General features: G+C 34.3%; 1 protein-coding gene and 1 long non-coding RNA gene across 7 annotated transcripts; one reads left to right on the forward strand and one right to left on the reverse strand.

Annotated features, from left to right (window-relative positions):
- Positions 1 to 1,268: 1,268 nt before the first annotated feature.
- LOC121258595 lies at positions 1,269 to 7,819 on the forward strand. 6 transcript variants are annotated; one of them, XM_041160138.1, is made up of 16 exons: positions 1,269 to 1,584; positions 1,693 to 2,010; positions 3,096 to 3,259; positions 3,373 to 3,484; positions 3,599 to 3,742; positions 4,854 to 4,958; positions 5,269 to 5,352; positions 5,449 to 5,564; positions 6,003 to 6,104; positions 6,194 to 6,307; positions 6,417 to 6,473; positions 6,572 to 6,638; positions 6,749 to 6,802; positions 7,056 to 7,130; positions 7,243 to 7,278; positions 7,472 to 7,819. In XM_041160138.1, exons 3-16 carry the CDS (start codon positions 3,240 to 3,242, stop codon positions 7,583 to 7,585), a joined length of 1,200 nt encoding a protein of 399 aa, XP_041016072.1. In that variant the 5' UTR covers positions 1,269 to 1,584; positions 1,693 to 2,010; positions 3,096 to 3,239; the 3' UTR covers positions 7,586 to 7,819. The 6 variants fall into 6 exon arrangements, with proteins under 6 accessions (XP_041016072.1, XP_041016075.1, XP_041016074.1 ...); XM_041160141.1 differs by having other exon boundaries at positions 1,693 to 1,985; XM_041160140.1 differs by having other exon boundaries at positions 1,693 to 1,819.
- Positions 7,820 to 9,448: 1,629 nt separating this feature from the next.
- LOC121258622 lies at positions 9,449 to 12,535 on the reverse strand. The gene is made up of 2 exons (XR_005939437.1): positions 12,073 to 12,535; positions 9,449 to 9,743 (listed from the first exon to the last, which is right to left on the reverse strand). It is a non-coding gene; the product is annotated as an uncharacterized LOC121258622 (long non-coding RNA).

Here is a 12,535-nt window from a genome sequence, read left to right on the forward strand (position 1 = left end):
AAAAAAAAAGAATTGAGTAGGGCAAAGTTAATTTATGTAGACTTTGAAATAACTCAGTATTGAGAGAGAACGTTTTTCCACCTTTCATTTCATGTTCTCTACATGTATATATACTGAAGTTGTAGATAAATTATACAAGATAATTTAATCTATAAAAGGTAACAAATCAACATTAAACTATTATCCATTACAAGAGATCAATATGTTGATATGGTGATGCTAATATCGTGGAGACTTGAATGATAACTGATCTGCAGTGACAACATTTGATCCGCCATTTTGATTTTCTTTTTTAACGGACTTTACCTTTGAAAAATAAAATAAAAAAGTGATTTGACTTTGCATATATTGCCAACCTTCTGTTTAGTTCCATCCTAACTATCTTATTAAAAATTAATTTTTTTTTTTATATAAATTTCATATTTACTCAATTTTTAAAAAAAATTATACAAAATTTATACAATTCACAATTACAAATATCATTTTTCTTTTTTAATATGTAATTGACAATTGATTGCAAAGCTCCACTGTCCATTGCCGACTAGGCAAATGAGCTTAAACTCGGAATTAGGATCCACCATCAACTTTTACTATTTTCTCTTCTTAACTTGTATTGGTTTGTAACCAAGTTTTTGAATCCAACCACTCATCTTATAACTTTAATTTTAATTTCAACCTAAAGTTGCTTTTAAAAAAGAAAAAAAAAACAAAAACAGTCCAATCATGTTCAAACACGGGAAAACAAAAAAGAGTTGCAACAAAACATACTTATAAGATCTTTCAATGATTCGAACCCCCCATTTGGTCACTTAAAAGCTGCATACCAAATGTGCTCCAGTGCATCAATCTTCAGATTATTGCTCGTGGGCCAACCAAATCATCCAATTTAAATTTATTTTCTTTTAGAACTTTTCCTTTTTCCTATCAGATTTTTCTTACAGAAAATTGCTATTCAAGCACCAATTTTATGATTTTTCCCTTTTTATTTTTACTGTTCAAGCACTAATTTTATGAGTTGAAAAATTTATTATTTATTATCCCACGCTCTACACCTTATAAAAAATATTTATACATTCTATACAAATACCATCACATCTTATAAAAAAAAAAAATTATAAATATATATAAAAATAAATAATAACTGATACATATAATTCTTCTAAATTTTTTTTATTTTTTATAATAATTGTGAGCAAAACCTAAAATGTAAAGACAACATTAAAAAAAGCAATCATATTCCTGTCGTTTGTCGCATCTCTCACACACTCTGATCTCTCTCTCTCCGTGTGTTGTAGTTGGGGAGTTGTTTCGGATCTCTTTGTCACAAACCAACCAATAAATATAGATGGAACAACAGGGAAAGTAGATTGGTTACTTTTGATTTTGGTGCTGTAGATAACAAAAACAACATTTCTTACCAAGATATTTATCCTTCTGATCTGATAAATTCCCAAGCAAAATACAATACCGACCAAAACTTAGCCAGAAAGAATTCTGCAAAACCTCCCGTCTCTTTCTTTTTTCTTTCCTTTGTGTTTCCCTCCCGTTCTCAAAGGTGACAGTCAGGGATCTAATTCTGCCAAGGTTAGGGATTACCTTTCTCTCTTTTTAAATTTTTTTGGCCGGCGAATTCCTTGTTTATTCTTCAGCCCATTTTTTAAAGCACGGTTTTTTTTTTTTTAACTTCCAAAGGAAAAGGCGATCACGACGTTGGTGATTTTCATTTTCCGGGTTTCTAGTGAATCGTGATTCTGGGCTTTCCAAAAGGCTTATCCTTAATCGGATCTTTCTCCTTTTATCAGGGTTATATTCCATCCAGGTCCGCTTTCATCCTCCTCCAGTCCTCCTATATATTTCCGATTGTAATTCACTTTTCGGCTTGGCTTCTCAGTTTTTTATTGTTTTGTGTTTTGGGAATTTGCTTTTGTCGTTTAAAACCCCGGAGAACCGGAAAGAAAACTGCAGCTTTGCGGTGGCAAATTCCAGTACGACGCTTTAGCTTCGATTTAGGTTCCAAGTTTATTCCTTTTGTTTTGGTTTTTAATTTCTTCATGATTTCTCTCGGTAATCTAGGGACGGCTGTTACTTGTTATGGTCTTCAAATTATTATTGAAATAAAAAAAGTATTGGAGTTTCTTTCTTAAAATAATGGCCTTATTGGTTCGGAGGGATTACAGATTTATTGATTTCTTTTGAATTTAAGTTGTGGTTGCTTCAGGTTCGGTCTCTATTCCGAAATTGCTATCCTACTCTATCGGAGATATAGTTTTATATAAATGAAGTCAATAGTAAATGCAATCGCGATGACTTTTGCAAATACTGATTGCGAGTATTAGTTTTTTATTCCTGAGCTAACTTTGTGCTTGGGTTTTTGTTTAGCTGTTTATCTCAACTAGAACGCTTTGTAAATGGTTATCAGTGATTTAAGTAAACTTTGGGTCTGTGTCAAAAGTTCGCAAAAGGTTGCTTAATTTGGGGACTCGGTTGAGGGTTTGAACGGATCCTTTGGTTTATGTTTGTTGTTCCTAGGTTGTTGTCCCAAGGAATCACATGGTTGCTTGGTTGGTTGAGGGTAATGTGGAAGAATTGCATGGTTCCTTGTTCATTGTGTATCACATATAGTGCCTGAAGAACGGCGACCTGCTGATTTTGGGGTGTAAATTTTGGAAATTGTTTACTTCCAAATATTGAAGTGTTTTGAGCGTTAGCGGCAGTCCTAGAGTTGCCTCTTATTGGGGTTTTGTGATTGTATAATGCCCATTTAAATATGCAAGATTTATTTTGTGAAGGACCAACAGTGAGATGTTGTTTAGAGCTTCTTATATGAGCTTCCAAAACTTCTGATAGAAATACGTGGGTAGCAATGCTAGGTTGCAGCCCAAAATCTCACAAGTTTTTCTCTGCATAAAAGAGTGTGTTACTGTATATACCTACACAGATAATATGCACACATGCATACATCTAATATATATTTCTTATATGCTACTTAAGTCATGCTTAGTTGAAATTTATACAGCTATTATTTGTTATTGCTGACCCTATCTGGACTCGTTAATTGGAGTACTTCAACTTATTGTTATAAGATCTTATACCAGGTATTGGATTTATTCCATGAGGGTCTTTGGTACTTTCATGGAGGATTGGCATCTCTAAACTTGTTAGATAAGGCAGATCAGCTCCCGCTTTCTACATTGCAGCTTATTTTTTGGTGAATATATAGTCAGAAGATTGTAAATAAGATGAGAATCCTTGCACGCAGGTTCAGTATTTCTGATGGCATATATCGATAGAAAGAGACTTTAGAAATTTTACTTGGCATGATTATGTATGAGAATAATTTCTTCATATAACATTTGATCTTCTTGAGTGCAGTGCAGTTAGTAGAAAACCAAATGAGAATATGAGGCTTATTGTTACTACTTTTGTTGGAGTAGTTTTTGGCTTCTTGATAGGAATATCTTTTCCAACATTGTCATTAACTAAGGTACATAGAATTTGAACTATTTTCTTCTTTTCTTTGTTGTATGCATGGTTGTGCTTTCTTATATATTTTATATAGCTAGATGATGGAACATTTTTCGATCTCTATGTTTTTCAGGTGAATCTCCCGTCCAGCCTTCTTCCTACAATTGATGTCTCATACATTAGAAATAAAGAATTAGGCATTCGAAATGCTTGGTCGTCTTTGCGTAGTAATAATAGCAGCTCAGCTCAAGCTCAAAAGTTAAATGATTCATTGAAGGTAAACCTCATTTTCTATTAGTGTTATTTGAAATATATAAGGTTTCAGGTTTACATTGTATACTTGGATGATATTCAAGACGTTAGCAGATGCATTTTGGAACCAAATATGTATGTGCATTTGAGATTTTTGACATTTTTTATGTACTTTCTTGGAAATGATATTAATATGAGTTTTCTTGGACAAACTTGGAATAGTGGGGTAGATGGAATTTATGGAGTGGGCATAGGACAGTGAAATAGGGTAGAAGAGAAAAGAAGTTCCATTTAGTTACTTTACACATATTGCCATGCATCTAGAATTTGTGTTGTTGTGTGTGCTTATTATTGATGAGAGCAACAGACCAGTGTTAACCCCTTGGGGTTGGCTCAAGTGGTGAAGACCTTGGGCTTGAGGGGATGCTCCCCCAGGTCTAAGGTTCAATTCCCCTTGGGTGCAAATAATCTCTAGAGGCCATCGGACTGGGGGATTTTCTTCATGAATTACCCGAGGTGCACTTGCGGGAAACTTCTTGCCGAGGGCCTGTGCACCCCTGGGATTAGTTGGGACGCTATTCCTTGACATAAGGTGCCAATCAAAAAAAAAAAAAAACAGAGAGAGTAACAGACCAGTATTCTTTTCTCAAAGTAAATGAGGGATTAAAGTAGGGCATGGTTTCTTGTATCTTTCTTGGCATATTTGGTGAGTTTTCAGAGAACAGCTATCATCTTGAGCATCAATTGTCTGTAAATCCATAATTCTACTACTTAATTCATGCCTACTTGGTAGCTCCTAGGAGTGGGCTCAAGTGGTAAGGGCCTTGGCCTTGGGGGTATGGTACCCTAGGTCTAGGGTTCAAACAATTTCTAGGGGCCATGTCCTATTAGTGAAAAGCTGATGCTTACCCAATCAGTGTGATATAGGGGTGTTACAAGGGTTTGGAAATTAACTGGGTAAAAGACATATTACGCTTGCAGTCTCCAGGGTTCCTCATAAAAAAATAATGCTTGTTTAGTGTTGTCATGTTGGAAGTAGAAATAGTGCATATCCCATAAGTTCTTTAGAAAGAGAAGTAGTGCATATCTTTACTGTTATGCTCAATTTTCCTCCTGCACTCATGATTCTGCTGCAGATTTGGGTTCCCTCAAATCCTAGAGGTGCAGAAAGACTACCTCCAGGAATTGTTGAAGCTGAGTCAGATTTCTACCTGCGAAGATTGTGGGGGAAGCCCAGTGAGGTGTGTATTCTTCTGCAACTTATAGTAAATCATACAAGCATACATTCTGCGTGCCGGGTCTGCATGTGTGTCTGTGCACGTGTATGTGTAATACATTTTTTCACTTTACTAAATATGTAGGACTTCATATGAATTGATAGGTGATGTCTCAAACTTGAATACACATTTATTTAACTCCATTCTATAGTCTACCATTCTACTGGATTCTTTGGTAAAACTGAATGTTAGAATAGCATAACCTTGAAGGAAAGGAAAAAAGAAGAAGGAAAAAAAAAAAAACGATGGTGTTTGATCAAGAAGGCATTTGCAGGACTTGACCAAAAAGCCACAGTACCTTGTAACCTTCACTGTCGGGTATGATCAGAGGAATAATATTGATGCAGCGGTGAAGAAGGTCTCTCTCTCTCTCTCTCTCTCTCTCTCTCTCTCTCTGTGAGTATGGTTTTCTTTCTTTTTCCTTATGTTTCTGGCTAATATGTCATTCTCACAGTTTTCAGATAACTTTACAATCCTTCTATTTCATTATGATGGCCGAACAACTGAATGGGACGAGTTTGAGTGGTCAAAGCAAGCCATTCATGTTAGCATTCGTAAGCAGACTAAATGGTAAGAAACTATTGTTAATTGTTCTAGTCGTAGACTTGCATGTGTACATAAATAACTAAATTTAGAAATAAATAATACTGTATGCAACTATGTTAGAATACATCAAGACATTATAACATACTATGAAAATCTAAAAGAGCATAAATTGAAAAAAAAAATGGACACTTTAGGAAAACTAAAAGAATATTTCTTTTAATAAAAGCAGCCGTTTTTCCATCTAATAATAATCTAATTTGATAGTTGATGACATGGCTTCATAGGAGTAAATTTCTATTTCTTAAAAATTATATAGACATATGGAGGCATTGTTGATGTGACAATTTCTCATTGCTATGCTGATAAGCTAGCACATACTTAAATTACCCAGAAAGTTGCTTATGCATACTTTATAGGTAGTTTCTCCAAATTATGCTTATAGGTTCTAAAATTCTTTGCAAGGTGGTATGCCAAGCGATTTCTGCATCCTGACATAGTGGCTCCATATGACTACATATTTATTTGGGATGAAGACCTGGGAGTTGAGCATTTTAATGCAGAAGAGTGAGTGTTGGATTTGAAATAGCAATTCTATGATAACTTTGCTTCAGTCTACTCGACAATTTGTTTTGCCCTTTTTTCATTCATTTTAGATACATAAAGCTAGTGAGGAAGCATGGCTTGGAGATTTCGCAGCCTGGTTTGGAACCTAACAAAGGATTAACATGGCAGATGACAAAGAGAAGAGGTGACCGTGAAGTTCACAAGTAAGTTTGTTTTGGCCCTTGTATCAAAAGCCTGTTACTTAACAATTAACAAACATTAAAAATGATAATTGTATGAAAGAACGTTTATATTGTTATTTCTTTCTACCAGACAAACAGAGGAGAAACCTGGATGGTGCAGTAGCCCACATCTGCCTCCCTGTGCAGCGTATGAACTTGTTTTAGACGTGTTGATTATATGCCATGTTTCTTGGCCGTGCTCTTTTTTTATCATGGAATTTAACAAAATTCTCCTGATAAATGTAGGTTTGTTGAAATCATGGCCCCGGTATTTTCGCGAGACGCATGGCGCTGTGTGTGGCATATGATTCAGGTATCCAACATTGTTCTGAACTTTTTTATTTCATATAACTTGGTGGTCCCTGATTGTTTTCTTTGGGCATGATGCATTAGATTAAAGTTGTGTTCCTTTGCGAATTGCAGAATGACTTGGTCCATGGTTGGGGTCTCGACTTTGCCCTTCGAAAATGTGTAGACGTGAGTAACCTTCCTCCATCCCCACCCCCTTCCTGGTGCCTGTTTCTTCTTTAATTAATAGTTCTAGGAGTGGTTGCAGGTGCAATGCTTTATTGTAATGTGTGTGTGTGTGTTCACTTTTTGGCTCTCAACTACATTCTTGTATGCGCAATAATCTTTCTATACCTATCAAAAATAATCTTTCTATACCTATCAAAAAAATAATGTGTGATATAATATATATGTATGTATATTGTCTTTTTCTTGGAAACAGCCTGCCCATGAGAAGATTGGAGTTGTAGATTCACAATGGATTGTGCATCAAACTGTTCCCTCCCTTGGGAACCAGGTAAAAGGAAAATCATTGGCTATGTTTATATTCTCATTTGTCATATATAAATTAAATTAAGCATTCTGGTATTAGAAACTAACTACTTTTCACTTCATTTTCATTTTGGCAGGGAGAATCACATGATGGAAAGGCACCATGGCAAGGGGTATTTACAGCCTTTTCCTGCTATCGTTGTTTTTTGTCCCTCCCACTGCTCCCTCCCGCTTCTCCCTTTATTAATCCTCTTCCCGTCTCCTCTCTCTCTCACACACAGAGACAGAGGCACGCATGTTTCAGCTTGATACCGCAGTGACTTGTGTATGAAATGTGCTGATATGTTTTCATTTTACTGGTGTCAGGTGAGGGAGAGGTGTAGGAAAGAGTGGACAATGTTCCAAGGTCGACTGACAACAGCTGAACATGCGTATTTTAAAGCAATGGGTGTTGATCCTTCCAATTCGACAGCTCATTAGGGAATAGCAACAACCGAAGATGATCGCATGCTACCGGCAGCACCACCTGCTGCTCAGAGTTTTACATTCAGCTTGTAAAATTCTTTATTTTAGCTTGTAACAATATTGTTTTTGTACAATTCCTTGAACACATTGAAAGGCATAGAGTTTTAGTGCCGACTAGAGTTAGTTTGGAGGCACATTCCACTATTTTGCAACTATTATTACGTAAATAATGCCAACCCCACTATATCTTTCTTGATTGCCGATAACTACAAAAATTTACCAAATACCAAGGAGACACGGTGCTACAAAGATTCGAGGTTGTGGGTATGGGATCATGTGTTCATGTGCAAGTGTGACTGTTGGACCTAAGGTGGAATTGTATCCAAGAAATTGAAAGTATGCTTTTTGTATCATAGGTGTGCTTGCCTAGAACAGATTGCTCGAATGTTTCAGATGAGAAGGCTTAAAAACAGAAATTCACTATTTGGTTTGTTTCCAACGAAGAACATGCTATAGATTGTACCTTCATTTTACTCTTATTTAATTGCACAGATGTATTACTATCAACCATTGAATTTTTTACTTTTTAAGGAAAATGTTAAATATATTTAAGAATTTTTTTTTTAAAAAAAAAAAAAGAAAAAGAAAAAGAAAGAACTTGTTTTTCTACGTATCAGTTATTAATATACTGAAAATTATGAAATTTAAAATTTAAAATTTGAGTTTTAAAAGAAAACTAATAAAATGAGTATTGTAATTAAAAGTGTAAGTAGATATAGTACTACTCAAAATGAGTTTTGTTATACATAAGTTGGTGTGTTAATACATAACTTATAGAGGGATTTATTATAAGTTTAAAAAGATTAAAATATCAATAATTTTTTAACATAACTGAATTGGACTTGCATAAAATGAACTTAATTTTGAACCAAAGTGCATGTAGGCTCGTCTTAATCGCTCGCATAATTTCATTTTTACAAATTTACGTTAGTCTTTATTAACTCATATTAAAAGCCATGAGTTTAAAAAGATGACACAGAATTTTCTTCACTAATGTGCAAGTTTTTGCTTAAAGTTGGTCACGATGTGGTGCATAAATGTGTGGTGAATTTAGTTTTTTTTTTTTAGAAGTGTATAGATACAATTTATCTAATAAGCAAGGATGATATAAACGTTAATTAATTAACCAATCAATGATCAACGTAAATTTGTTGGTTTATAAATATAATTTTTATGAGCAATTATTTTAGGGGTATATAATTTGGCTAGAAAATGAAACTTTCTCAAATAATTCTGTTGATGTATACTCAGTTACTGCGTGAGTCCCTTGTATTTATATATATATATATATGTATATATATATATATATATAAATATATATATATATATATATAAATAACAGAATTACAACCTACAGCTCGACAAGTTGTATTGGACCGTTGCATGGATTCAAGCTCTATATATGTTACTAGATGATTCACTCATAAATGCAGAATATTGTCGAGCCGGATAACAAGGAGCGTCTAACTGTGGTGAGGGACGAGGCCAAGTTTGGTCAAAGAGAATAAAGAGTTGGGTGGCCAAGTGGCTTGGTGAGAAGATCAGCAAGTTGGAGCGATTTCAGGATCCTTGCCTAAGGTAATCAGCACTAGAGTTCTAACATTCGCACTATAAATAAGCTCTAGAGTCTAACACTTGTGACACAAACAAGCGCAAAAGTCTAACATTGTGCCACAAACTAGCGCTCAATTCTAACACTCACGCTGTAGGGTAACTATCACAACCTCGCCCTGGGAAGGGCGGGATCACGACGTACATATCTATCCCTTTTCTTTTGCTTTCTTTCTTCTTTTCCTTTTTTTTTTCTTTCATTTATAATAACATGCGATCGGCATGAACATGACACATATATACTCTAAATTTCTAATCTAATAAAGGGAACACCTGATAGACATTCTATTCAAACATTCACCCATAAGAGACTCTCAAAGTCCCTTTCAACATAAAACGTCTATACATAAACATAACCCATCTTCCATATAAGGTTGAATAGAATGTTCGACCATAAACACAACCCATCATCCATAAACATAATTGTTCTAGTTAGGAAAGACACTAAGTGTCTGCCTCTCCCTCTGCAGTAGTGTCTTGCCTCCAGCCTTTTCATCATTACCTGGACGTTTAAAACATTTAAAACAAAAGTGAGTCAAATACTCAGTAAGTAATACACCATGCAGTGAACATACTAGGCATCTATTCTTTTTCTTTTGAAAATATGCATACATAGACATTTTGCTAATCTTGACAATACTTTCATGCATAAACAGTTTAAGTACTTTCATATATAAACATTTTAAGAAATAACTATGCTTTCATATATGACAATTTAAGAAATAACTATATTTTCATATTTCACTTTCTTTGGCTGGTACACACTATTACGCCCCATGTGTTAGGGTTAGCGGTCTTCATTTGGACCTAGATTCCATCCGTGGCCACAGGTTGGGAATCTCTTTTAGTCAGGGGGCAACACTGGGTGCACTACCAGTACTACTTACCCGGCATTGCAATTTGCCTATTCCTTTGGTACCTTTTTCATTCATATGGCCGTTACGTATTTTCATACAATAAGACATTCATTCATTCAGTCATTTCTTTCATTCATTTCAGTCCTTTTAGCCATTTTCATTTAACAGTTCATTCATAGAAAACGTCATTTAAAAGCATGAACTTAACATCATCTTTTCATTTAACGGTTCATTCATAGAAAACGTCATTTAAAAGCATGAACTTAAGCATCATTTTTTCATTTAACGGTTCATTCATGGAAAACGTCATTTAAAAGCATGAAATTAAACATAATTTTTCATGGCATCCATAATACATCAGTTCATAGGGACATTTTAACATCCGTTCATAGGGACATTTTAAAACACTTTTTTCGCATCATTTAAAATATTAGTTCATAGGGACATTTTAAAAATCATTTAAAGCATCACTTAAAGCATAAGGCATGATACATTCATTTCATTTCGTTTGCAATCAAAACATTTTCATCATCTTTCTTACTCCGATGCACATGCATTTTCTTATTAATAAGATACATTTTCATGCTATACTACATATATGAATAATCAATAAGTTTATTGAGAGAGCATGTATGAAAATCTCATGACTTAGAACCAACGTGCATGCATTACATTATACACATACACATAATTATAATCGATAGAGTACTTAATAGGGGTTACTAAGAAAGGACTTGTACGTACTATATACATTTACTCTTTCTTTAGAGGAACATTTGGAAAGAGAGAGACATTCTTTCATAAAGAGAACTTGGTTTAAGAAGCATGATCATAGTTACTTACCTCTATGTTCCTCGATACTTCCAACGTCAATATAGGTTCTATTCCAATAAATAGCATAAGCGTGTCAATACTCATACAATATTCTTTAACCCTCCTTTTAGAAGAGAATGCCATGATATTATAATCTAACGTCTCTTCTATGCTTAACATTAACCTGATGACTACTCCTCACATCAACTTATAAGAGAAATAACTTAAATGTTAAGACATGCTAGCTGTCCATGGAAAGACTATTTTAAAAGTTTACATAAAAAGTAGTTAAGAATTCATAGGCTTTAAGCAAGGTCTCTGTGGTTCAAGCTCACTTTGGGTTATGGATATTAGGAGATAAAATCTGGAATTTCTCGACAAAGGCTTTAAAATAGAGTTAGGCATCTCAAGTAGGCTAAACAAGCTTAGGAATCATGCCCTTTAAATCAACTTGTGGTCCCTCATTATAAAAATGTTAGCTTATCAATATTCTGGACTCTTGGTTTAGGTAGAATTTAACCAAACGAGTGAACATAAATGAGCTATTTTTTTACATCAAAATATGGCATGACATTGACTTAGGGGTATTTGGACAGCTTTGCATATCATAATATATCATGCACAATAAATCTCTTATATCTAAACTAACTAAGTTATAATCTAATCACACAAGCAATATTTTAAATATTTTAGATAAAACCTCCCATTAAAATTAAAATAACATAAAGTATAGCAAAGTTACCCATTAAGAAACTTTAAAACCTTTAAACACTTAAGCTTATGATTTACTCACTTAATACCTATTAAAGGCAAGATATAACATTACAAAACCCAAACAAAACCTCTAAACCGAACCTCTAGCATCCTAAAAATAGAATACCAACCAAACCTCAACTCAAGGCACATGACATCAACATATATAATTTAAAATCACTTTAATCATCACCTACGATTAAACCAAGTTTAATAACAGCATAGTATTTTCAAAATATAGAAAAATGCATAGCAAAATAACTAAAATACCATTCGGTTTGGACCATAAATAGGGCATACATGTTTATTTGCAACATAGAAAATTAACTACATCAAAACACAAGCTAAAACAACTTAATTGGCTTCCAAAATCACATTACAACAAATAAGTCAAGTTAGAATTTTTACTTTAAGCTCTTAGCTCCTTTCAAGAGGCAAGATAGAGGACCAAATAGTGGTATAGCCGTGTGGATAAAGAGCCAAAATGATAGAACTGTTTTAACCCCAAAACCGAAACATAAAAAATATCAAAAGAAAACCCACTTGATCAACTATGGCTAAATTCGAAATATACAAAGGAGAAGGATTAAGGATACTCTTACCTTGCTATTTTTCTCTTGAGAAGACGGAAAAATGGATACTTGGCTTGAAGGAGATGAGAGAAGTTTGGTTTCTTGAAGAACAAAAGAGAGCAGAAGAAGAGAGGGTGTGCATCGGCTTTAGCTTGCTTGGAAATGAAGGTGGGATTTTCTTTTCCTTTCTTGGGTGTAGACCGACGGGTTAAGGGGTAGAATGCCTTAGGATAGTTTTTGTTTTTGTTTTCTTCATTTTGGTTGCTTCCTACGTAAGCTTGAAGGAGGGAAATGGCATT

This window comes from Juglans microcarpa x Juglans regia, chromosome 3S (assembly GCF_004785595.1).
Source record: "Juglans microcarpa x Juglans regia isolate MS1-56 chromosome 3S, Jm3101_v1.0, whole genome shotgun sequence".
Classification (NCBI taxonomy): domain Eukaryota; kingdom Viridiplantae; phylum Streptophyta; class Magnoliopsida; order Fagales; family Juglandaceae; genus Juglans; species Juglans microcarpa x Juglans regia.